Source organism: Belonocnema kinseyi, chromosome 9, assembly GCF_010883055.1.
Source record: "Belonocnema kinseyi isolate 2016_QV_RU_SX_M_011 chromosome 9, B_treatae_v1, whole genome shotgun sequence".
NCBI classification, from domain to species: domain Eukaryota; kingdom Metazoa; phylum Arthropoda; class Insecta; order Hymenoptera; family Cynipidae; genus Belonocnema; species Belonocnema kinseyi.
This window is the reverse complement of record NC_046665.1, coordinates 104,836,389-104,862,734: the sequence shown is the minus strand read 5'-3', so window position 1 is coordinate 104,862,734 and position 26,346 is coordinate 104,836,389. Positions and strand designations below refer to the sequence as shown.

At 28.8% G+C, this 26,346-nt stretch overlaps 1 protein-coding gene and 1 long non-coding RNA gene across 3 annotated transcripts in view; one reads left to right on the top strand and one right to left on the bottom strand.

The window, feature by feature from the left end:
- The window catches only part of LOC117179688 (T-box transcription factor TBX20-like), a 94,244-nt gene that overhangs the window by 31,506 nt on the left and 36,392 nt on the right, over positions 1 to 26,346 (top strand). Inside the window, exon 3 of the mRNA XM_033371713.1 lies at positions 15,310 to 15,583. Within this exon, the coding sequence (XP_033227604.1) occupies positions 15,310 to 15,583 (274 nt within the window). The remainder of the gene's footprint in view (positions 1 to 15,309; positions 15,584 to 26,346) is intronic.
- Positions 8,648 to 12,459, bottom strand: LOC117179689. 2 transcript variants are annotated; one of them, XR_004467947.1, is made up of 4 exons: positions 12,285 to 12,459; positions 11,903 to 12,101; positions 9,110 to 9,618; positions 8,648 to 8,972 (listed from the first exon to the last, which is right to left on the bottom strand). It is a non-coding gene; the product is annotated as an uncharacterized LOC117179689 (long non-coding RNA). The 2 variants fall into 2 exon arrangements; XR_004467946.1 differs by lacking the exon at positions 8,648 to 8,972 and having other exon boundaries at positions 8,994 to 9,618.

The window sequence follows — 26,346 nt, the reverse complement described above, 5'->3', positions numbered from 1 at the left end:
CTTTTTCGGCACAATTCAAAAGCTTTAAAGCTTAAAATTAATGTTAAAAAATAAGACCGAGAATAAAATCTCAATCATTTTCAATTGTTTTAGAAATTGTTTTGTTCGTGCCGGTAATTCTTTTGTTACTGTCACCAACAGTATATACTCTAATATATTCGAAGTTTCTGTTGATAATTTTATTGTTCTCATCTCTTTCAAAGTGTAAATAAGTTGAAAAATTATAAAATTATAACAAAATATTGTGAAGACATTTATTCCTCAATGTTAAGAAACATTTACAATTAAAATGTTCTCTTTTATCAATAATGCTTAGAAACATTCAGAAATAAATTATATCATCAAATATAATTACATTGAAACCTCGACTTTTCACTGTTTCGGACATAGCCAGCAGCAGGCAGACTCGTGTGAAACATTTTTGCTGGGTTTGGATGCATGATGCAACCTAATGCAACTAAAGCGTTGAAAGTGCGGCCCTTATGCTGTTTTCACACTGGACTGAGCTCGGAAAGCAGAACCGAATGAGCGCTCGAGCAGTAGTCAGGAGTGGGAATGACGCGCAGAAAACGCGACGAAAGAGAGAACAGCCTTTCGTTGCGTTTTCTGCGTGTCATCCCCACTTCAACCTACTGTTCCAGCGCTCGCTCGTTTCTGGTATCGGAGCCTTTAATTCTAGGAACGCACAAATCCGATTTATAGAAATCCAGCTTTCAGTGTATTTGGAAATTTTGATTTACTAAATGAATGGTGCCAAAAAATAATCATTATATAAATAGATAAATACATATAACCTCATTTGATATGGGCAAGGGATAATTACTAGAATCCTTTTGTAACTTCCAAAAAGTTGTTCACAAAGTTAAAGACATAATTGTGGCCTTTATTATTGAAGAATGATCAACAATTTAAATTAGCTCTTTTAGAGATAGATTTTCAGAATGAAATTCTTTTTCGAAAATGATTGAAATAATGTCTGAAAATTTAGAAGAACAAACTAAAAACAGCCACTTAGTCATATTCGCGCAGTATGGAACCAATCAGGAAGCACCTCTTTTTTATATAGGAAAAAAATAAATGAAAAAGAGAATTTCCCGATTTCTTGAGAGAAGTTTTGAAGCGAAAGTCTTTCAAGGTCACTCAAGTTTCTCTCTTGCTGAAGGCCACTTCCACCCTATTCTCGATTATTATTTTATATATAGTTCGCCGTCCATATGGATACGCATATCTCATAATTTTGACACAGTCACGCATATATGGCGGCGTGCAGCTGCTTCAACTTTATTAGCATACCTATAAAAATGGACACGATATACCTACATTGGTACAGGTAATGGGGGATTATAAATTTCATAAATTGTATCTAGGACTCCCTTAAATATCTCGTAAAACTTCAAGTGAACGCGCTGATACCCGGCAGTGAGCTTTTAATTGTCCGGCGGTCATTTATCAAGAGAGGCGTGGCCCGGTTCTCGCTTTTTTTTTTTTTTTTTTGTTATTTATCGTCTTTTGTTCAATGCTTTCCAACATGAGCGTCAACAGATCTTGAAAGAGGGCTCGGTTTCTTGGGGATAAGATCAAATTAATTCCTTTTCCTTAAGGTTTTTTGTGGGTAATCAATTTTCAAATGGGTTCGAATAGGAGGAGTTTAGATTTGTAGTCTTCCAGGTTGAATTAATGAAAGTTCGAGGCTTGAAACTGAAACTTTTCTGTTCTTCTTAAAATGAGAAATGAATAGTTCAAGTTTAAGAATGTAATTTGGGGTATCATGGGTCAGAGTCCGTCCCCCGTTTTTCCCTAAAAATTAAAAGTTCCCCTAAAGAACGTGAAATCAAGAATTTTGACCTTATTTTGCCGTATTTTTTAATCTTTTTTAGGAATCATAAATAGGAATGCAAGAGTTCAGAAAATAAGACGCTTTCGAGGAAATTTGTTTTTGTCAAGTTGACTAAGAACCAAACTTTTGATGACACCAGTTTCAAATGTTTTCTGAACAGACCAAAATGGTCTAGAAACAAATTAACGAATTTGATGAATTTTCAAATAAAATAAGGAATCAAAAATCAAACCTCGACTTTTCACTGTTTCGGACATAGCCCGAAGCAGGCAGACTCGTGTGAACCATTTTTTCTGGATTTGGACGCATGATGCAACCTAATGCAACTAAAGCGCTGAAAGTGCGGCCCTTATGCTGTTTTCACGCTGGACTGAGCTCGGAAAGCAGAACCGAATGAGCGCTCGAGCAGTAAGGAACCAAAAAGATTGAATTGGAAAAATGAATTTTTAACAAATCACGTCAACTGGCAACCTAACCGGTTTTTTTAATGTTTAAAATTAAATTTAATTATTTTCAACATGGATCGACGTGATATCAAGTCCTTATCGAGATTTTTAAAACTTATACTAAAAGAGAAACCCGCTGAAAATTATTCGAAACATTTGAATATACGAAAATAGTTTCTTTTTTTATGAACAAAAACGAATTAAACTGAATTCTCTTTTAAAAATGAAAAAAGGTGTTTACAAAAATGTGATTTAGCAATAAATTTTTTAATTTTTTCAGGGGTTTGATTTTTCCATTGAAGTGGAAAACATTTATTATTCAAGTATTTAAATTTTAAATAAAATAGTTGAATACTCAGTCAAATCACATTTATTTTTAACCGCAAACGCAATTTTATTTTTAAACAGAAAAAGTTAAATTTATCACAAAAAATATGAATTTTTAAATAAAAAAGACGACTTATATATTTTTCAAATGTAAAATATAAGTTCTAAACAAAAAAGTTAATTTGGAACCTAATCTTTGAATTTATTTTCTAAAGTATTTGATTATTAAAAATACTGTAATAATTGCTATTTCAACCAAAAAATTTTAATTTCTTATGAAAAACTTTTGACTTCATTTTAAAAAGTCGATTTTTTAACAAAATAGTGAATTTTTCCACCGAAAAACATTTTTATCAAAAAGAATGTCAAATTCTTGAATTTTCAAGCAAAAACATATATTTTCTAAGAAAACCGGTTGAATTTTTAAACCAAAAATATAAATTTTCAATAACCAAAATAGTAAAATATCAAAATGAGAGCAATCATTTTTTATCTAAAAAGGAATGTAATAGTCAGTTTAAAAAATTAATTTAAAAAAAAAACAACTAATTTTCAAAAGAATAGTTAAATCTTCAACCATTAAAGTGAATTATGAACAAATATCTATATTTCAAGTGTCAATCAAGTAGTTGAATTTTTTTAGCAAACAAGAAGAATTTAAAATGGAAATGTAATATTAGAATTTTTAACTAAACCGATGGATTTCAAAATAAAAAGATTTTGATTGGAAAAATTGATTTTCAACACAAAAAAACGAATTTAAAAAAAATAAAATTGAAACCAATGATATAAATTTTTGCGAAAATATAGCTTAACTTTTAACCAAAGTGTTGAAGATGCTAATACAAAAAATGACTTTCAAGAAAATACTGAAAGTTACAAAGAAACAATTTTTTTTTACCATGAAGTAACATTTTTGAGGCACATGGGATAAATTCTGAACCAAAAATATAATAGTAAACTTTTCAATTTAAAAGAATGAGAAAAAAACGAGAAAAGGATAAGTTTATTAAAACAGGGGAAAAAGGAGGAAAAGAGGAGAATGGGGGAAAAAATGTGAAGTTTGAGTGAGTAAAATCCCGTTTTGACTCCATTTAAAAAGAATCCCCTTTTTTTACCTTAAATTGAACTGCTGGAGTGCTTTGATTTCTGCAATATGAACATAGTATGACATAAACATAGCACAGTACAAGTATAGCATATATGATCATGGTAAACTATAATCATAATATACTATAGCATAATATACTATAACATACTATACTATAACATACTATACTATAACATAGCATACTATGAACATAGCATAAAATAAAACTAGCATAATATAACATAGCATACTCTAAATATAGCAATAATATGAACAATTGAACATAACATACCACAAATATAATATATAGCATATGAATCTGGCGTCTCATTTATGTTTGAACTGAAAACAGCACTAAATTGACTTCTACTTTTCTGGATCAGCGATATTTTGCGCTTAATAAATTGACAAAATCTAACAGACGGGAACAACGATTTTATAATGATTTTCCATAAACAATTTTCTCAGCTGATATTCTGTATATTTCGAATCTTATTTATCTCATTTACATGTTTGCAAGTGTAAACCTGTAATATGAACATAGCATGCAATGAGCATAATATGAACATAACATACTATGATCATAATCTGAACATAGCATACTATGATCCTAATATTAATATAGCATACTATTTACATAGCATATTATGAATATAGCATAATATATCATAGCATACTTTGAACGTGTCATACCACAAACATGATATGCACATTGCATATGAATCGCAGAAGAAGTCCGGTGTCTTATTTATGTTTGAACTGAAGATCACACTAAATTGGCGTATTTTTCTAGATCAGCAATTTATGCTCCTAATAAATTAACAAAATCTACCAGATGAGAACAGCGATTTTAAAATGATGTACGATAAACAATTTTCTGTATATATTTCGAATGTCAGTTCTCTCATTTACATCTTTGCAAGTGCAAAACTGTAATATGAACATAGCATGCAATGAATATAATGTGAACATAACATACTATGATCATAATCTGAACATAGCATACTATGATCCTAATATGAACATAGAATACCTTGAAGATAGGATATAATGGTCATAGCATACTATACGAATATATTAGACCATGAACATAGCATAATATGAAAATAGCATACTATAATCATAGCATACCATCTATATAGCATATGAGGCGTCGCAGAATGTCTGAGTTTCATTAATGTTGCAACTAAAAACAACACTCAATTCGCATACTTTTCTGGATTAGCGATATTATTTTCTTAAAATTGAAGAAATCCACCAGGCAGGAACAATAATTTCTGAAGGGCTTGGTTTCTAATGTCACATTTCCCTAACTCATTACTAATGACAAATCTCAGCAATAGTATCAACATTTCTCAGAAACCTGTGTTGCGCCCCATAAACAATTTTCCCATATAATTTTCTGTATATCTCGAATCTTAGTTCTCTCATTTACACCTTGGCTGCACTAATAGTCCGCGTGAATTGCCGAGTTAAAAAGTCGTTTTGAGGCCTTCCCGTGTCTGACAAGGGCTATGAACTTCATAGAGGTGCGGACGAGCAGCTCAGGAGAGACAGGATACAGCGGATAGCGCGTATAGTCGTCACGCGAACCCTTCATCAACATTGCCAGCAACCTATATTACAACACCAACACGTGCCAATGGCCTGGATAAAATGTGCACGAAAACGTTCGTGTTCGGACACCGACACTTCTGTGAGCTCCTTATTCGCAGGGAAAAAGAAAGAATGAAAATGATCGCACCAAGTGTAAGAGAGAAACAAAAAAAAGAGAAAGAGAGAATAACATGTAATATACGCGATAGCCGCGCATAATTATAAAAGTGACACCACCTGGTAGGGCTCTGAAGTCGTTAGCTTGGTAAACAGTTGAGTAAGTTGGATGGTTACTCGGGATCGGTATAATATTCAGTCTACTTCCGTAATCCATTTGTTAATTTGTTCGACCCTTTTCCTTCTTCTCCAACCAACAGAGTCCTTGGCTTTATTCATAATTTAGGGCTTTCATAAACTCTTTTTGAAAGCTATATTTGATATCCACGAGGGACTCGAATCGGTCAGAGAAATTGAGTTATTGATACATTGATAGAGAGATAAGCCCACACTGAAATTGATATTCAGTAGATTCTAAGATTACGTACAAGTCTATAAAAAATATTTAGTGGATAGGGGTAAAGGTATTTTGTATATCTACATAAAATATGAGCATTTTTGAATTTTTAGTGGAAAAAGTTTCATAAATCTATCCATTCTGGAACCTAACAGCTACTTTTAGTGTGGTCCTGATTTGGAAAACTGTGTCAGAAAATGTTTAACGATTTGCCAAGTGCATGTCCTAATGTGAAGAACTAATGTGAAGGTACTTAATTTACGTAACGGATTATAGGCCCTCTTTAGGATACCTCCTCCCCCCTGTTACAACGCATACCGAAATATTTTATCCCCCCCCCCCACCCTAATACTGCACGTAATTTTTAGTTTCCAGAAATGGTTTTCTACTTATTGCTAGTAGAAGAATTTCATTTTCCAAATTCCCTGATTTTTTCTTGACTAATTTTTTATTTTTTAAAAAATAATTTACATTTAGATACTAGCATTTTAATGATGTAATACTTTTAACATAGAATCTTTTATAAACGGAATAAAACAGTATTTCTGAAACTAATTTAAAATGTTCAAATTTATTCTTTTTTTTTTAAATAAAATATGTCTTCACTGCTATAAGGTGACTTTTAAACAAAATACTTGAGTTTTCAACAATTAAATTAAATTTTTAACGTATTAGTTGAATTTTAGACCGAAAAAGATAAATTCCCAACGAAACAGGGTCATAGTTTATATTTTAATGAATAAAGACAAAATTTAACAACAACAAAAAACAGATTTTTAAAACCGAAAAGACGAACTTTCAACAAATAAGGATTTTTCACTTAAGAAAGAAAGCAAAGTTTATTAAAATTTTTAAACTTTAAAGCCAAAAGACGAATTTTCTCTACAAAAATTGAATTCTCTAAAAAATGTGACTTCCGAAAAACATTAATTTTTCTGGAAACTGATGCATTTTTACTCAATAAAAATGAAATTTCAATATAAGAAAATCATTTTTTTTTTAGCAAAAAAGTGCTTTTCGACGTTCGACTTTTACCCATGTTGTTAAATTTATAATTCAAATGGATTAATTTTCGAAAAAATAGTTAAGTTTTCAACCAAAGAGATTTTCAACCAAAGATTTTATTTAAGAATATGATTTAAAAAAAAAATATAATATATAATTAAATATATAATGATAAAAAAAATATGATTAATGAAACAAAGAAGAATCATTTTTAACTATAAAGTGTCATTTTAATTTGAAAAAAATTTAACTTCTTCTAAAACAGATGAATTTTTCAATAAAAAAAATAACTTTAAAAAAAGTAGTTGAACCCTCTGTTAAAAAAGATTTCAATTGACTTTTTATGATCAAAATATAAAAAGCGAAATTTTTTTCTGTTAAACTTTCATCCAGAGCCGATTTCGGTTCATTTTTCAACATCAAATTATAAATTTTATAACGAAAATTAATTTTTCTATGAAATAGTTAAATTTTCAGCCAAAAAGTATGACTTCTAAACAAAATTGTTGAATTTTCAAACAAACGCTTGTAATTTTACCCAAGAAAGATTATATATTTTTCTTGAAACGGATGAATTTTTAATTAAAAAAAAAATTCGAAAAAAGTGTTTTTTTTTATCCAGAAAGAATTTCAGTTCTCTTTTCAACACCAAGATATTACATTGAAATAAAAAGTAAATTTTTGACAAAATATTTAAATTTCAAAAAGACAAACTCTTAAAAAGTAGTTTAGTATTTAAAGAAAACGCTGTATTTTTATTTAGAAAAAATAAAATTTCTTCTGCAAAAGATAAATTAAAAAAAAGTCTTTAAAAAAATAGTTAAATTTTTATCCAAAGAAGATTCCAGTTCACTCCAGGACTTAAACAAAAATACCAGAACCCAAAGAGATTTCAATTAACTTCTCAACACAAAAATACGAAATTCAAAAAAAAAGTAAATTTTCTTTAAAATATTTTAATTTTCAACAAAACAGTTTTATTTTTATCCAAGAAAGATGCAATGTTTCTTCTCAAAAGTATGAACTTTTAAAACAAAGAGACAAATTTTTAGATAAAATATTATTCATCCAAACAAGATTTTATGTTTTTATCTGCAACAAAGTATGAATTTTAAACAAAAGGGTAATTTTCTACGAAAAAAATTGAAATATTAACCAAAAAGGATATCTTTTGAAGAAAATTTTTAATTTTTTAACCAAACAAGAAAATTTATAACTAAACAAAAATCTTCAGGAGACATTTTTTGCAAATTTGCACAAATTACTTACATGAGTGAAGGATATTTAATCTGCAGAATTGCTGAAAATAACACCAAGAATCCAACGACCCAATTTGGACAAACACCATTAAATGTTCTTATTGAAATTTGAATAATACAAATTAAGAAAAACACTTTTTACTCCTAAAAAATAAAAGGAAATAATTTTCCTCGTGGAGAAAAATTAAATAGTAGAAAGAAAAGTGAGAAGGCAACCAACTACATCCCCTTCCTTCTCTTTTTAATTTTTTTCTTTTTTATGTTTATTATTATCAAATCACAACAAACAAAAAACATCTGTAGATTATTTTCTTTTCTTTCTTAGGAGTAAAAAGTGTTTTCATTTATTTTAATTATTTACTTTTTTCAAATTTGAATAGAAACATTTTATGGCGGCTTTCCAAATTTGGTCGTTGGATTCTTGGTTTCATATTTAGGAACTCTGTACATTAATTTATTTATTACAGATATTCATAAATGACTATTTCCTTTTTTTTATACAAGTTAGTGTTTAAGATTACTTTTATTTGTTTGTTTTTTGCAAAAATCCAGTTTTCCTTATTTTGATTAAAATAATCCGAAACTATCTTCCACACTTTTTTTCATCAATCAGTTTTTTTCGAGGCTAAGTTTCCTACCTCTCAAGACCTTTCATGAACGGATCAAGGCGGGCTGGTTTGATTTTCTGCCGAAAAGTGTTGCCTTGATGGGTATAAAAGTTGCCCGCTTTCGCCTAATTACTGACTTGGTTAATTTCCCCATTGTCAGAAGAAATATTGCCCACGTCTTCTTAAGCAGGAATTAGTGTTCGTCACGGTTCTCTTTCAAATCTAATGCCAGAAATTAATTTTCGGGAAACAGGATCTGTTGATATCCCCAGAAAAAAAAGGTGGAGAGCCTATAATGTATGTGTTCTCATTAGGGCGAAGAAATTGAAATTTATGGAAGATCATAAATCCTCAGCATTGCTACGTGTATTTGTCATTTTTAATTTAAGAAACACCCAGAGTGTTTACATTTTCTTTCTATAAATACCATTATAATTATAGGCCCACAACTTCCACTATGAAAAATGTTCTCAAATTTACAGGTTCAGTAACACCTTGGAACATTCTATTAGATAGAAAAATATTTCTCATCATCAGTTACGAATGCTCCACATTACTAGAGCTAATAGCCCCCAAATTTGTGTGGCTAGAAAAGGTTGATAATATTCACTATCCTTGGCTGTTATCCCTATTAGAACATGAAAGATAATGTACAATGTTAACATCATTAGATAAGGAAAGATACAACATTGTTGAGGTTTACAAGTTCCTTTTGAATCTGGTAGTTTTTTAAGTAGGACCAACTGCTTTCTTGAAGTGGTTTTCGCTATAAGTTTAGGATTTTCTGTAAATTTTGGTTTTTCGGGAATTTTGATTCTGATTTTGTCCTGGTTGTATGGATTACATAATCCTCGGCACATTATAGGCTCACCTGAACATGTTCTCTTTTCCAGGACTTTTGGGTTCATCGTCTTCTTTTTAGGATTACTTTGTATGCTAAATGAAAAATTTATGGATCAAAATTCCATAAGATGCAGTTGTAACTAAAAAAGAGATTGCGACTTTGTTAAAAAAATACTTCACACTGGCAGGAGGGTGGGGTTTGACAGGTTTTTTAATTATTTTTTTGATTCAGAATTATTTGCTTTTGGTTAAAACTACTACTTATTGATTAAAGATTTAAATATTTTGTTAAAATTTCTGTTTATAAATTATTTTATTAACTGAAGGTTTAACTAATACATTTTTCATTGAAAATATTTGCAACACTAAATTTTTCATTAAAAATTCATTTTTTTTATTAAAAAGTAGTTCGTTAAAAATTAGTTTCATTAGTTGATTATTTATCTCTTTTTTTAAATTGAACTATTTTGTTGTCCGTTATTGTGTGTATGTTAAAAAATTGGTCGTTTTTAGATCAAATTAAACTTTTTCATTAAAAATTAACTTTGTCAATAAAATTTCAACTGTTAAATAGAAAATTTAACTTTTGGCTTAAAAATTTAACTGTTTTGTTAAAAATTCTTCTGTTTGGGATAAAAATTCTATTATTTTTGTAGAAATTTCAACTATTTGGTAGAAAATAAACTTTTTAATCGAAATTTAACTTTTAGGCTGAAAATGAACTTTTTGAATAAAAGTTACTTTTTCTGGTTAAAAATTTCAATGTTTTGTAGAAAATTCGCCTTTCTAGGTTGAAAATTGAACAATTTCTTGAAATTTATATTTTCACTTCACTGAAAAATTTTTTGGTTAAATTTGACTGCTTTTGATTTAAAAATCAAAAATTTTCTTTAGTTGAAACATTAAAAGTATATTTTTTGTTCAGAATTTACCTTTTTTGATTGACAAATCAACATTCATCTAAAAATTCGTCCTTTTGGGTTGAAAATTCAACTATATTTATTGAAAACGCATAACTTTTTTTCGTTGACGTTCAATCTTTTCTGTTTAATATTCGATCATTTGGTTGAAAATTCAACTATTTTGTTAAGAAGATATATTTTTTTTGAAAACTTCAAACTTTTGGACTAAAGTTCGTGTTTTTGGATACAAAATTCCTCTCTATGGATTTAAAATTTATCTTTTTGTCAAAAAAGTTCTTATTTGAAAATTCGACTGTCTTCTTAAATATTCGTCTATTTGGCTTTGTCGAATTTAAAATCTAAATCGACAAATTGTCTACAAAACGGTTGAATTTTTAATCCAAAATTATTATAAGAATAGTTTTTTTTAACCAGAAGATTATTTTTCTAAAAATGAAATCAATACATTTTCAACCAAGGACATGAGCCTGCAATAAAAAAATTAATTTTCTACAGAGTACTTCATATTTCAAACAAGTAGTTGAATTTCGGTCCCAAAAGGGTTAATTTTAAAATTAATTTCTTTGCCGGTCGGGTGCTTTCCCATTAAACATTAAGCAATCTCAAGTCTGGCATTATATTTATGATACGAGTAATTTAAGGGAATCTGTTTTATCAAAAGAGATAGTTACCATAAATCAGTGTAGATACCGTTTTCACCACCGTGAACATATAAATAAACCTATCGATTAAGTTAAATCTTCAAATAACAGAAAACACTTAAAGTAATTTTCAGACAATATGGAAAATAAATTTTTTAAACTTTTCAATTAAATTCGTTTCTGAAAAAAGATTTACTCTTGTCGTTCCGTTGGGAATCGAACCACTATATAACCATACTATTAGAGAGTTATAAAATTTTTTTTTTTTTTAATACCCGCTATCCCAAGCCAGGTGTTACGTAATAATAATAGCTTAATGGAATAATAATAGCCTAATGGAATGATAATAGCCTAATGAGAAAGCACCCATTAGGCCATTGGAAGTTCTGTTCGATTCTCAGCGAAGCGACTAAAGTAGATCTTTTACAGAACAAATTTGATTAGAAATTTTTTAAAATTGATTTTTCTCCTTCACTTCTTGTTTTTAGACGTTTATCAAATCAAATTGAATAAACAAATTTTCTTAAAATGGTAATGTCCAGCTTTGTGTGACGACCTGTGACGAAGAAGGGTGAGAGTGAAAAGTGTTCTATCATCTACACAGAGTCTATAAAATTGTTTATGGAAGCATTCAAATGTCCAGTTTAGGTGCCCTCGGCGTGTATTTTAGATTTTTACAAGCTAAAAGTTCAGTAAGGCGATAAAATCAAGAGAAACTAAGAAAGGACATTGAGAGGATCGTAACAAGTCCCAGAAGATGTTCAGAGCCTCTTTTACAATTTTACACGTCCCATAATCATCTTGTCTACTTACGAGCAATGGGTAGGCAAGCGAGGTTTATTTCGTTTGTGGCACGTGCGTTTACAACGTGTTCCAAGCTAAGGTGTTGAGTAGACTGCGTGTAACGAGGTTCAAGGGTGACTCGCTCGTAACGATGCTTGAAAAGGCTCCGGGCGTTTCCTTTCAATCATAGGCACGAGCAGGCTAGACGCGGAGGCGTTGTAGCCAGTCTCTAGAAAGCAGTTTTTCATCTTTTAGTTTTAAGTTTAAAATTTTACATTTTACATTAAAAATTTGAGATTTTAAATTCCAAATTTTACATTTAACATTTCAGATTAAAGAGCTAGAATAAAGAGAATACAGCTTCTCTGATCAGCTTGAGTTATGATGACTATCTTGTCACGTCGATATCTACCTTTTATCGCATAATACACTCTTATCGTCCCATCGTTCAGTCAAGCCTTTAGACTTTTCTAAACACATCGAAGACGTGCTTTTATTATTCAAAGGAGCTTTTTAAATCTGTTGATAAGATGAGACTGATTATCTTGGTTCATCATTTAATGGCACTTAAAATTTTTCAGGGAGGTTAAGAATGTTTAGAAATTTTTGGATGAGAGATTTTCAATTGTTTGGTTGGGATATTTGAAAGTTAAGTATTTTTTACGCGGAGGTGTTCATATTTATTAAAAAATTTTCGTTTGGACTTTATTCGGATAACATTAATTAAACTTTTGTTGTTGTTGTTGAAAAATCAAAAAAAGTTATATTGAGCCAATCAAAATGAATTTTCAACAAACTTGTTGAATCCTCAAGCAAAACAGATTAATAGTTAACAAAAACGTTGCATTTTTAAATAAAGAAGATGAAATTTCTACCGAAAGGGGTGAGTTTAAAGTAGAAAAAATTAGTTACAAGAAGAGTTGAATTTTCAACCAAGAAAAATTTTTCAGTCCCTAAACAAAAAAAAATTTACAAGAAGTTTAATTTTCAATCCAAAAGGACGAGTTTTCTAAACAGCAGTTAAAGCTTCAATTAAATAATTAAATCTTCAACAAAAGAGATTAATTTTTCTCTAAGAAGATTTATTTTCTACCAAAAGAAGAGGAGTTTTCAACAAATTAGAAAAATTTCCAGCGAAATAGTTCAATTTTTTAACTAAAAAATATTAATTTTTCGCCAACAATGTAATGTTTGAATTTTTATTTTAAAAAAATTATTTGTTAATAAAAAGAAATGATTTTCTAGCAAAAAGGTTAATTTTCTATTAAAAATGTGTATTTTATACTAAATTCTTGAATTTTCCTGTCAAAAAAGGCGAGTTTTCTTCGAAACCATTTAAATTTCAAGCCAAAAATATGAATTTTCAAGCAAAAAGTTAATTTTAAATTAAACAGCTGAATTTGTAATCTAATTTTTTTTTATGTAAACAAAAAAATGTATTTTTAACAAAGTGGTTGAATTTTCACCCTAAAAAGATTAATTTTTAACAAAAATGTAATAGGTAATATTTTAACTAAAAAATGTTTTTATTTTTAATAAAAAATAGTTGAGTTTGCCCAAAGAATACCAATTTTTAATATAAATTAAAATCTTAATTTTAAACCAAACATTAGCATTTTTATTTTAAAAAATTGATTTTGTACGACAAAAAGAAAGAATTTTCAGCAGAGTATATGAATGATCAAATAAACAGTTAAATTTCCAATACAAAAGTCGAATTTTTAACAAAATATTTGAATTTCCAACCAAATAATTTAAGTTTCAACTAAAAAAAAACTCTATTGAAAACGGAATGTTTACATTTTTAGTTAAAATCATTAATTTTCAACCAATAATATGAGTCTTTAAACGAAAAATGTAGTGATTGATATTGTAACCAGTCTAAATTGAAGTTTGATGACTGTTAAAATTTTTGGGTAAATGGTTTGAAAAATTATTTTTTAAATCTTGTTTCTAGTACAACAAAATATCATTCGAGGTTAAACAAAACAAAAAATTTTAACGTTTTTTAAAAAAAGGTTAAGCAAAACAAAAAATTAACAAAAAATAAACAAAAAATAAACAAATAATTATATATTTTTCCCCAAAAAATTTTAATATAACGTATTTTGAGGTATTGATTACGAATATAACGTAGAAAATATTTTCAAATTATATTTTTAAGATCAATTTGAAAATAAATAGTTATGAAATCGCAAAAAAAAATCATTGGTAATTTTTCGAGCTGGAAATGGGGCGGAGGGTTTGACAACCTCAGCTTCCCCATTTTCAGCTCGAAAAATTACCATGTAAAAAAATCATGAATATTTGAGAGAAATTATAAATATTATTACAAATAGTTTAGTAATTTCGATTTTTCACTGTCCCCAATATTGCAAATTAATCCGCTATCGAATATTAAAATTAATCAACAATTATTGAAATTTAGTAAACTAGTTCAAATATATTCATTTTTAATATTAATACAATTTTTCATCGATTCACATTTCTTTCAATTTAATGAATTATTTTCTTCTTATATTGTTCCGTTCTGAAGTTTAACTTGAAAACAAATTAAAAAAAAAACAACATTTTTTAATTTAATTTTGTGTTTCCCGATCCCCTGCCCATAATTGAAAATATTTTTGTAAAAAATTTATAAAAGTTCAAGACAAAAACAATTTTATAAATATAAAAGCAAGCCACAGACGATTGAAATTTAAACTATTTAATAATGAACCCTTTCTTAATTGTTAAATTTATTCTTTTTCCTTTTTGAATACTAAAAATATACATGAAAATGTTTGAATTTTTATGATTTTCACTTTGAAAGTGTATAATTTTCCATCTTTCTTAGTTGCAACTTGTCTAATTTTTGCCTGTTATTTGATTAAATAGATAAATTAACAATTTTCAAAGGCTTTACATTTTTCAATTAATTCATTTTTGAATACTTTGAGATTCTTAATTAATTTTTTTTGTTGCAAAATGCTCCAAACGAAAAAAATTAATTTTAACATCATGCGAATAATAACTGGGACGAGGGCCATTTGTTTTTGTCCGTTCTAAAGACAGAAAATAATAAATCTTAGAAGTAGATCATTTTTAATTAAATTCAATAATAAAAAAATTTGAATAATTTTTTAATCATTAAGGCTATTAACTTATAATCCTTTCCCCTGAGATTATTTTACTAAATATAGTTGTAGGAATTGAATCAAGGTAAAACGCTCTTTATACTCGTTTATGTTTTACACAAAGCTGCTTTAAAATCTACACTATAATGTACAGTTTGGCAGCTCGTAAATCAAGGATTTTTGATTACATTTAAATTTATAATGCATTTGATATGAGGAAATTTTGGTGCGTGAAATATGTTAAATTTGCATGAACTGGAGAAGGAGTTTGGAAGATGATAATCTGACCGACATATCATTTTATCGTTTTTTTCTTGACAGGCGAATGTTTCCGACCTGCCGGGTGTCCTTCAGTGGATTGAGGTCTGACGGCCATTACGCCGTTTTGATGGATATCGTGCCGGTGGACAATAAGAGGTACCGATACGCCTATCACAGGAGTTCTTGGTTGGTGGCCGGAAAAGCTGATCCACCAGCTCCAGCTCGACTTTACGTCCATCCCGATTCGCCATTCAAGGGAGAACAACTTCGAAAGCAGGTCGTCTCTTTCGAAAAAGTCAAGCTCACCAATAACGACATGGACAAACATGGACAGGTGAGCTATAAAACACTGATCAAATCATTTATATGCAGAAAAAATATCCAAATTTCAGTCAACGAGAGAATACTCAACGGAAAAGATGAACTTTCGTTCAGTTGACAAAGGTTGTAATAAAAAATGGGGAGTTTGGGCGCTGTTTACTGATTTTCAAGTTTTCACTTTAAAAAAATCCTTTCCTTCGCGAGAGAACACTCAACGAAAAATATAAATTTTTTGTTCATTTGGTGGAGGCAGTTTTAAAAGTGTGCTATACTGATTTTTAAGTTTTCACTTAAATGAACTTCTTTCCTTCTCGATAGAATACTCAACGGAAAAAAATTAATTTTCGGTCAATTAACGCAGACTCTAAAAAAAGTGGAGACTTTAGTAGTGGTTTTCTGATTTTCAAGTTTTTACTTTAAAGAAAACCTTTCCTTCTGTAGAGAATACTCAACGACGAATATGAATTTTAGTATTTTTAACGCAGGCTATAATAAAAGTGTGGGTTAAAGTATGATTTACTGATTTTCAAGTTTTTACTTTAAAGAACTACTTTCCTGCGCGAGAGAATACTCAACAGAAAATATTAATTTTTCTCTAGTTAGCGAACGCTGTAATAAAAGTGTGGAGTTCAGGCGTGATTTACTGATTTTCAAATTTTTACTTGAAAGAAATACTTTCCCGTGCAGAAATTGCCAAATGTTTGCCTTATTTCTGATTTGGGCCAGATCGGGCACACAATTTTGTGGTTGTTGAATTTGGCCCCCTTTAGACCCCGGCTTAACAGCCAAGCTTGCCAGTAGATGGCGCTCAATTAATTTCGGGGACTAAAGTGGGTTGACTCCAAATCGCCCAAGTTTTAATGTAAAGTGTCAAGCGTCAAAAATATTTAAATTATTATTTGTAAAAGTGACAAAATAAGTGGGAAAAAATGCCAAAATTGAGCACAAGACGAGTGCGTAGGTATAGTATACGTCAAAATAATCCTGAATTACGTGTTGAAGACTATAATAAGTAAATTTATTAAGATTGTTAAAATGAAACCTAACCTCGAAATGAGGTTATTTATTTATAAGAAAAGTAGCAAAAGTAATATTTCATTTGTTGAATGTGAAAACCAATTAGATCAACAATGACGTCAAAAACATATTTATTTTCACGTATTTTTAGGTGATTTGATACAATCGGAATGTAAATAAACCTTTTGTTTATATTCGTTTTTGTAAAAAAAACTTAAAGAGCCAGTGCGATATTATAATCCACTTATTTCAAAATAACTTTCCACAATTAAGTTCAATATAGAAATTTAAAGCAACTTCAATTTAGAAATTAAAACCAAAAATATATTGCATAATACTTAAATGGTTTATCATACAAAAATGCTGGCTGTTATATTGCGTCGCTTGACTTTTTCCGTTTACTCCAAAAAAAGTGTCGACATACACCAATTTTTTCATATCGCGTTCTTTGTTAGATAACCTGATATTTATATTCTCCAATTTTAGTTAAGGAAGTGATATATTCGATTTTAATATTATTTTATTTGAAAATCCCTTTTAATTAAGAATAAGAACAATAAATTAATATGGGCCCGATCGGGGCCAGGCATGGTTATCTCTGGGTGCAGCGCTTGAGCCCCGATCGGGCATCGCGTTTCATTTCGAGTCTGGCCCCATCTAGATAGCCTGATTTGGGCTAAACTCTGCCTGATCTGGCCCTGATCAGATCTAAATAGCAATTTCGGCACGGGTTCCTTCGCGAAAGAATACTTAACGGAAAATATGAATTTTCGTTTATTTAACACAGGCTGTAATAAAAGTTTTAAATTTAGGCGTGGTTTGCTGATTTTCAAGTTTTCACTTTAAAGAAATTCGTTCCTTCAAAATTTGAAGCCTTTCTCTAATTTCGGGGCCGATTGACCCGAGAGAAGAAAAAACTGCACGACGTTGAGTATTCTTTCACAGAACAGTGTATTGAGCAAAAATGCATTGGAATTTTTTTCTAATTTTTATACAAATCAGCCAGAAATTTGTTTGAATCCACACAGAAATAAATGCAGAAAAAAATAGCAGAAATGAATCAGTAATATATAAATGATATTTAGAGGTGGAGCAAGTCCCATGAAGTTTATCGCGTATTTCCCATAAGAAAAAAAAAACAACAATTTTTGTAAATTTGATAGAGAATCGTCAATAATAGCTGAATCTAGTTAAAAGTCAACACTTTTTTTTCCTAATTAAGCATAGAATACGTAATAAACTATTACTTTTTTAATATCACACCCATAAGTCTGTTTTATGGGGTCCCAAAAACCCACAATTGAAAAAATGAATTTTGTGAGTTTTTGAAACTAATTTTAATTTTGTTGCAGTTTTTTCAGTGCAAGTTGTTTCTAATACATAAAATACTTATTTATACTAATAATTATATGTTTATATAAATTTTAAAAATAATTTATTATTGTTTTTACCAATTTTCTCCCAGAATAGTGATAAAAATGCGCGGTAATTTCCAAAAGTGATTCACTTTTTGTCCAATTCTCCATTAGAGTTAAGTAATATATAATTTTTGTCAAAAACATAATTGTTTAGAGAATTTATCATTATTATTAATAATATTCTCTTTAAATAATGCTAGAAATTGCCACTTCTTTCTGAAATTTCAAAATTCCTGGGCTCTTTTTACTTGGATTGAGATGATATTTAATTCAATTTCATTTAAAAAAATGTTTAAACAAATTATTATTGTTTATGACTATCCTTTTCAATATTAATAATAAATATTTGCGGTTTTTTCCCTGAAATTGTTAACTTTTTGTCCACTTTTCACTTAGGGAGTTGATAATTAATGAAAGTTAACAAAAGTTAACAAATTGCGGTTTTTTAAAAATATTTAACTTCTCTTTGCCTTTTTAGCCATGAACCAATAAGAAATAATCATTGGAGAGAATTATATTTTAAACAATCTTTTACAATGACCATTATTAGCGTAGAAATCTCGAAAAATCCATTTTTTCTAATGATGCATTCCAGATTTTCTTTAAGCATGTTCAGGTGAACTCAAACTTCATGGATGTCGAAAATAAAAAATAAAAAATTTCGAGATCTCGAGTTGAGAATATCGAAACTTTTCATTACAAGATCTTGAGTTGAGAATCTCGAAAGCTTTTATTTCGAGATCTCGAGTAGTGAATCTCGAAACATTTTATTTCGAGATCTGGAGTCGAGAATCTCGATATTTTTTATTTGAAATTCTCGATCTCCATAAAGTTTTAAGTTTACCTGAACATGGTTCAAGAAAATCTCGAATTTTCTCGAAATCGTCTTGAATGCATAACTAATTTTTTCCATTATATTTAGTTTTCACTCGATTTACATAATATTAACGATTCTGAATAAAACTGACAAAAACGTGTTTTTTCTTATGGTGTTAAATTTCATTGGTTACCACCTGTAAATATAACTTTAAAAAAATTGATTTATTTTTCATGGATTCTAACAACATTGCGGACAAGATGCATGAAAATTTTGAAGAAAAAAATTAACTTCGACCACCCTATTACACATTTATCAGGTCAAGCAGGATTTTTTTCTTTAATAAACAAAAGAAGGGGAAAATGTTGATTTTGTAAACTGTGTCAAGGTAAAGAACGATTTCAGTTTCAATAAAACCGGATTACATTTAGGGTTATCTTCCATCGTTCACGTGACGTTTCTACATCAATCATGCTTTTAGACGCAAATCGATTCGCCTTATTACGCTCGGGGTAAACTTAATAATCCAAGTGCAGTTTTAAAAGCCCAAAGTTCGCGTGTTCTAGGAAAAATTTGCCTAATTTCCATTCATCATGTGTACTTTTAAAATTTATTATTACCTCCTTCTATACTTCTAATCTTTAAAAATCTTTGCAGAGTTTTATCGTTTTTAGAATTAAACTCTAAACAGATTTTATTATACATAAACATTATGATTTACAATGTTGAATTTAAAACGAGAAATTTTACTCAGAAGTGAAAATGGCAGGTATCAAGGCGCCTCACGATGTCATCGACCGAATAATGCAGTTGATCCATAGTTTGATCCGCGCGAAATGACATCATTATCCATATTTTATTTCCGGATTGAAATTACGATTCAAGCACACAATTCGCATAAACTTGTCGCGCAATTATACGATCCAAGGATATTGTGGCGACAGTTTTATGGGAAAAATATTCCTCATGTAATTGCATGGATGTTTAGATTATGTGTATCATCGAGGTGAAAGAATTCTGTGTAGATTTATAAAAATCTTGAATCTGTATGCAAAGTAGGCAATTTAATAATCAGAGACAAAATCGACGTGAGGATATAACTGTATAAATGCAAATCCAAATGCAAAGAGTCGTTCCTTATTTCTTTAATTTATCACCAGCTGTGCAACATTTATTGATATTCGCGGCAATAACTAATGAAGTGCAATTTCTCAAAAAGAAAGGAAAAATCGGTATTAGTCTCGTCTTTCTTATTTGATCTTAGATAATTTAAAGGTTCTTCAGGGAATCAAAACGTCAAAACAGTCAGAGCTGCCTGAACAGGTTTGAATTGGAATGCATAATATTGTGGAGTATAGTAGAATGAGTTCTCGCGCACTGCGGCCCTTCTAAGCCGAGAGTCACAATCGTCTTTCTCTCTCTCTCTCTTTCTGCCCATCAAGAAACTTTACTTTATTTATTTATAAAAACAAAGTTTATTTCACAATTTTTAGAATTTTTACCACCTGCAATATCATTCAATATATTTTAAGTTTCTCAAAATTTCCAAATATTGCAAAGGATTATTAAATAATTTCAACGGATTTTATAAGATTTTAGAGGATTTTAATTTAAAAAGAATCCAAGGAATTTCCAAGAATTTAAAAAAAAAATTCCTAGGAATTTCAATGGATTTCAAGAATTTGATGAGGATTCAAAGGGTTTAAAAGATTTAAGTGTACTTTTCTAAGATTCCGAGGTATTCCCAAGAGCTTTAAAAAAATCCAAGGGATTTTAAAAGATGTCCAAGGATTTACAAAATGTCAAGGAATTTTTAAGGATTTTAAGAATTTTTAAAAATTGTAAGATATTTTCAAAGATTCCTAGGAATTTCAATAGATTTCAAGAATTTGATGAGGTTTTAAAGAATTTAAATAGTTTCAGTGTATTTTTATAAGATTCCGAGGTATTCCCAAGAATTTAAAAACTTTGTAAGAAATTTCAAAAAATTTCAAAGGATTAAAAAGATTTCAAGGATCTTAAGAATTTTTAAAGATTTTCGGATAATTAAATATATTTCTAGAAATTTCAAGAATCTGATGAGGTTTATGGAGATTTCAAAGGATTTGAAAGATTTTAGAGTATTTTAAGAAATTCCAAGGAATATCCAAGAACTTAGAATAATTCTAAAAGATTTCAAAAGATTTCAAAGTGTTTAAACACTTTCAAGGAATTTTCAAGAATTTCGGAAGATTTGGAAAGAATTTTATGGGACCTATTAGGTTTTATGGTATTTTTAAAGATTCCTAGGAATTTTTCCAGAAACCTTAAAACATGTAAGGGCTTTCGACAGATTTCAAAAGATTTAAACAATTGCAAGGAATTTTCAAAGATTTTATTATTTAAGAGAATTAAAGATATTTCTTAGAATTTTGAGATTTGGAAAGGTTTGATAGGACTAATAAGTTTTTAGGATATTTTAAAAGATTTCAATTAATTTTTCAGAGTCCTTATAAGGTTTCTGAGCATTTCCATTATATTTCAAAATATTTCCAAGGATTTAAAAGTATTTTCGGGATTCAGGATAATTTAAAACATTATAAGGCATTTCAATAGATATTCAAAATTTTTTAAAGCTTTTGAAAGATTTTAGTGTTTTTAAAAGATCCCAAGGAATTTTTCAGAACTTTAAAAAATTTGAAGGGATTTCAGAACATTCCAAAGAATTGAAAATATTTTTGGGTATTAAAAGGATTCCAAGAAGTTTTCAAGAAATTAAAAAAATTTCAAGAATTTTGGAATATCATCAGATTTCATGTATTACTTCACGCGATTTCAAGAGATTTTATAATATCTCAATGAAATTTCAAAGAATATATTTATTTTAATGATGTTAAAAAATTTTAGAGTGTTTGAACAAAAATATAATTTTGAAATGTATTCTGTTTATAAAATTCGAGAAACTAGAAACATTTTAAAATAAAATAATGCATCTTCAGCCATAGAAATTAATTTTTAAAGAAGTAGTTGAATTTTTACCCAAAAATTCTATTTTTCTACCAAAAAAGACAAATTTTCAATAAATTACATAAATTATTTACATGAATTTTCAACAATAGAAATGAATTCTCCACCAAAAAGATGATGTTTTAAATAACGAAATTACATAAATTAAAAAAATATATATTAAATTTTTACGAACATGAATGAACATTCGACCAAATAGGTACATTTTCAACCAAAGAAATACATTTTTAAACAAACGGTACATTTTCACGTAAGAAGATTAATATTCTACTACAAAATATGAATTTTTTACAAAATAAAACAATTTTCAATTTAATAGTTAAACTTTTACCGAAAGAACTGAAACTTTAACTAAAATGATTATTCATCAAGCAAAAAAATTAATTTTTAACTAAATACTTGGATCTTTTAGCATAAAATTCAATTTTCAACTAAGAAGAGATTTTTTTACCAAAAAAGTCAAATTTTCAACCACATACATGAATTTATAAATAAAAAAGATAAATTCTCAACAAAAAATGTTTTTTTCATTGAAAGAAAAAAGAATTTTCGACCTAAGATAAATAAATTTTTGACAAAATAGTTAAATTTTCAACCACAGAATTAATCTTTTAAGAAAAAAAGTAAATTTTAACTAATAAAATTACTTTTTTACCAAGAAAAAAGATGAATTTTAAAGAAAATACATGAATTTTCAACAACAAATATCAAAGAAATGAAATTTCGAACCAAAAAAAGTACATTTTCACGTAAAGAGATTAATATTCTACCGCAAAAGATGAATTTTGCACAAAATAAATAAATTTTCAACATCATAGTTGAAGTTGTACCCAAAGAATAAAAACTTTAACTAAAATGAATAATCGTTAGCCAAAAAAGTCGAATTTTCAACAAATTAGTTCAATTTTCAACCACAGAATTGAACTTTTAACAAAAAAGAAGTTAAATCACTAAGTAGATTAATATTCTACCTCAAAAGATGAATTTTTAACAAAAAAAAATGAATTTTCATCAAAAATGTGAGCTCAAACGATTGAATTCCATCAAATGCAAACAAAAAATTCGAATCCTTCCCTTTTTTCCCCTCATTTTTTGTTCTTCCATTTAAGAACTTCTTGCGCGAAAGAGGTCATATAAAGCGGGATCGTGAAGCGTGAACGGTGCCTAACTAAATCATCATTTGACTCTCCCACGTTGCTCTTGGCGGGATTTCGCGTCACTTCGGACTCGGGACACTTTTGTAACGGATTCCCTCGGTCGCAGAAATTTACGAGCGCAACGTCGCAAACGTTGCGGTGCCAGTCGCGTTGCGGGTTCATGGCGGAACAGAATTTCGAGTTTACGACTCGCCAACAGAATCTCTCCTTTGAACCGGGCAATAATAGTAGTAAAAGAGCAACCAAGTTAACCAGCAGCGCCGCACGCTGAGTAGCAACTATGGAGGTCGAGCCTCTCGCAGCCATAATGTTACACGCATTATAGACCGAGGGTTTTCGTAGGTGGTATAGTTATATAGTATTATAGTAGGTACACCGCATGCCTAGAAGCTAATAAATTGACTGAATGTTTGCCCGGAGCTTTTGTCATGATGATCACGGGTAGCCCACGCCTGACTCTTCCGAGTACCTACCTACCTACCTTTGAATCTCCAGTCACGTGAAACTTTTCGAGTGTGTTCTTTGCCTTTATATCATCTCATTCCATGTATTACTTCTCTTTGTGTGGCCCTATATGCTCTCCTCTGGGTGTGGGTATTTGTTATGTGGCTCTATGTTGCATCAAAATGTACCTTGTGTGTGGTTTTAGTAAAGGGCCCTACTTAAATAGCGTAACGGATCTTAGGCCCTCTCCAAAACTCCTCCTCCCCCTGCAAGAAACGATAACAAACTAATTCACACCCCTCTTACTGTACGTAATTTTTAGTTTACAGACATTTTTTGCTAGTTGTTGCTAGTAGAATTAGGCAGAGTGTCTGAGAACTTCATTTTCCAAATTCCCTGAGTTTTCCTTGACTAATTTGACATTTTCTTGGATCGATTACATTCGAATAGAGTGAAGCTCTGATATTGTGCCAGTTTTGGAAGTGGAGGTGGTGGGGAGAAAACCCGATTGAGTTCCGCTCGGTTACGCCTGAGCGACCACGCACCCCCCGCGCAGCTCTTTTTACTACAACTTGTGGCATGGCGTCAATTCTCCTAAAAACGATATCAGGGGGCGCTATATTAGAGTTTTACTGTACTAGTATTTTAATCTTGTAACAGTTTTAAAACTAAATATTTTATAAATGGAATAAAACAGTGTTTCTGATATGAATTTAAATTTTTCAAATTTAATTAATTATTTCGAAGAAAAACATGTCTTTTTTATTATAAATGGTGGCGTTTTAACATATTACTTAAATTTTAAACAAAATAATACAATTTTTCACGTAATAGTTGCATTTTTGACCTAAAAAAATAAACTCCAAACAACAAAGTATAATATTTTATATTTCAATGAAAAAAGATGAAATTGATATATAAATAAAAGAGGAATTTTAAAACCAAAGACGATTTTGAACTTAAAGAAAGAAATAAAAGTTTTTTTAAATTGTTGAACTTTCAAGCCAAAAGACGAATTTTCTATACAAAGATGGAATTTGCTTCAGCAAAAAATTATTTTTCAACGAAACAGATGCATTTTTATCCAACAAAAATGAAATTTTCACATAAAAAAATCATTTTTGTAGAAAAAAGAAGAATTTGCAACTAAAAAAGATCAGTTAAAAATAAATTTTAAATAAAGTAATTTTTTCCACTGTACAGTTTAATTTTTAACCAACGACATAATCCTTTAATAAAAAAAAGGAAGTTTTAACAATCCAGTTCAACTTTTACCAAAGTAGTTGAATTTTTATTCAAGAAAGATTAATTTGCAAAAAATAGTTAAACTTCCAACCAAAGAGATGAGTTTTCAACTAAAAATATGAATCTGCGAAAAAAAATTATTTGTTCACAAACTGATTCAAACAAATATTTCAAAAAATAGTTGAATACTGAACTAAAAAAGAATAATTTTTAACCAAAAAGTGGCATTTTCAATGAAAAAAAAATTAATTTTTCTACTGAAACAGATTAATTTTTTAAATCAAAAAGATAAATTTTCAAAAAAGAGTTGGATTTTCTGTTGAGAAAGATTCCAGTTGACTTTCTACTATCAAAATATGAATTTTGAATCAATAACTAAGTTTCTACGCAGAAAATTGAATTTCAATAAAAAAAACATTTCTTTTACCAAAAGGAATGACTTTGAATAAAATTGCTGAAATATCTACCAAGTAGTTCAATTTTTATCCAAAAAAGATTCCAGTTGAATTTTTAAGATAAAAAAGTATGAATTTTTTAACAAAAAAATAAGTTGCTTCTAAAAAAAACTAAACTTTTAATCCAAAAAAGATTAATTTTTAACAAAGTTGTTGATTTATCTATCAAATAGTTTCTTCTTTATACAATAAAGACCAAATTTGTACTAAAACAGAGGCATTTTTGATAAAAAACGTTCATTTTCTTTTGAAGTTCAAATTTCGTCCAGAAAAGATTTCAGTTCATTTTTCAACACCAAAATATAAATTTTAAACAAAATATAAATTTTCTACGAAATAGTTAAATTTTCAACAAAGCAATGGAATTTCCTATGAAAAAGTATGCCTTTTTAACAAAATAGTTTGATTTTCTATCAAACAATTGCATTTGTATCCAAGAAAAATGAAATTTCTCTTACAACAGATGAATTTTTAATTTAAAAAAATCAATTTAAAAAAAAAATAGTGAAATTTTTACCCAGAAAGAAGTTTTGTTCTTTTTTCAACACCAAAATATTAAATTTATACAAAAAGTACATTTTCTACGAAATAGTTAAATTTCCAAGAGAACAGAAGACTTTTAAACCAAAAAGTATGACTTTTAAACAAAATTGTTGAATTTTAAAACAGTTGTATTTTTATATAATAAAGATTTGCTTTCTACTGAAGCAGGTGAATTTTAAAATTAAAAAGAAAAACTTTCAAAAAGAAGATAATTTAAAAAAACAGTTGCATTTTTACGCAGGAAAAATTTAATTTCTTGTGAAACAGATGAATTAAAAAAACCTTAAAATATAGTTAAATTCCATCCAATGAAGATTCTAGTTCACTTTCCAATGCCAAATTAAGAATTATAAATAATAAGTTAATTTTCTGTTAAATAGTCCAATTTGATACCAAAAAGTATGACAATTTTTAATAAAAAAGAGTTGGTTTTTTTCAAAACGATTTCAATTGGCTTCTCAACTGAAAAATACGAATTTTAAACCAAAAGTTAATTTTCTTAAAAATAGTTGAATTTTCAACAAAACAATTCCATTTTGATCCAAGAAAGATGAAATATTTCTACTAAAAAAGATAAACTTTTGAATAAAAAGACAAATTTTCAGAATAAATAGTTTTCATCCGAAAAAGATTTCAGATGATTTATTAGCAACAAAATATTTATTTTTAACAAA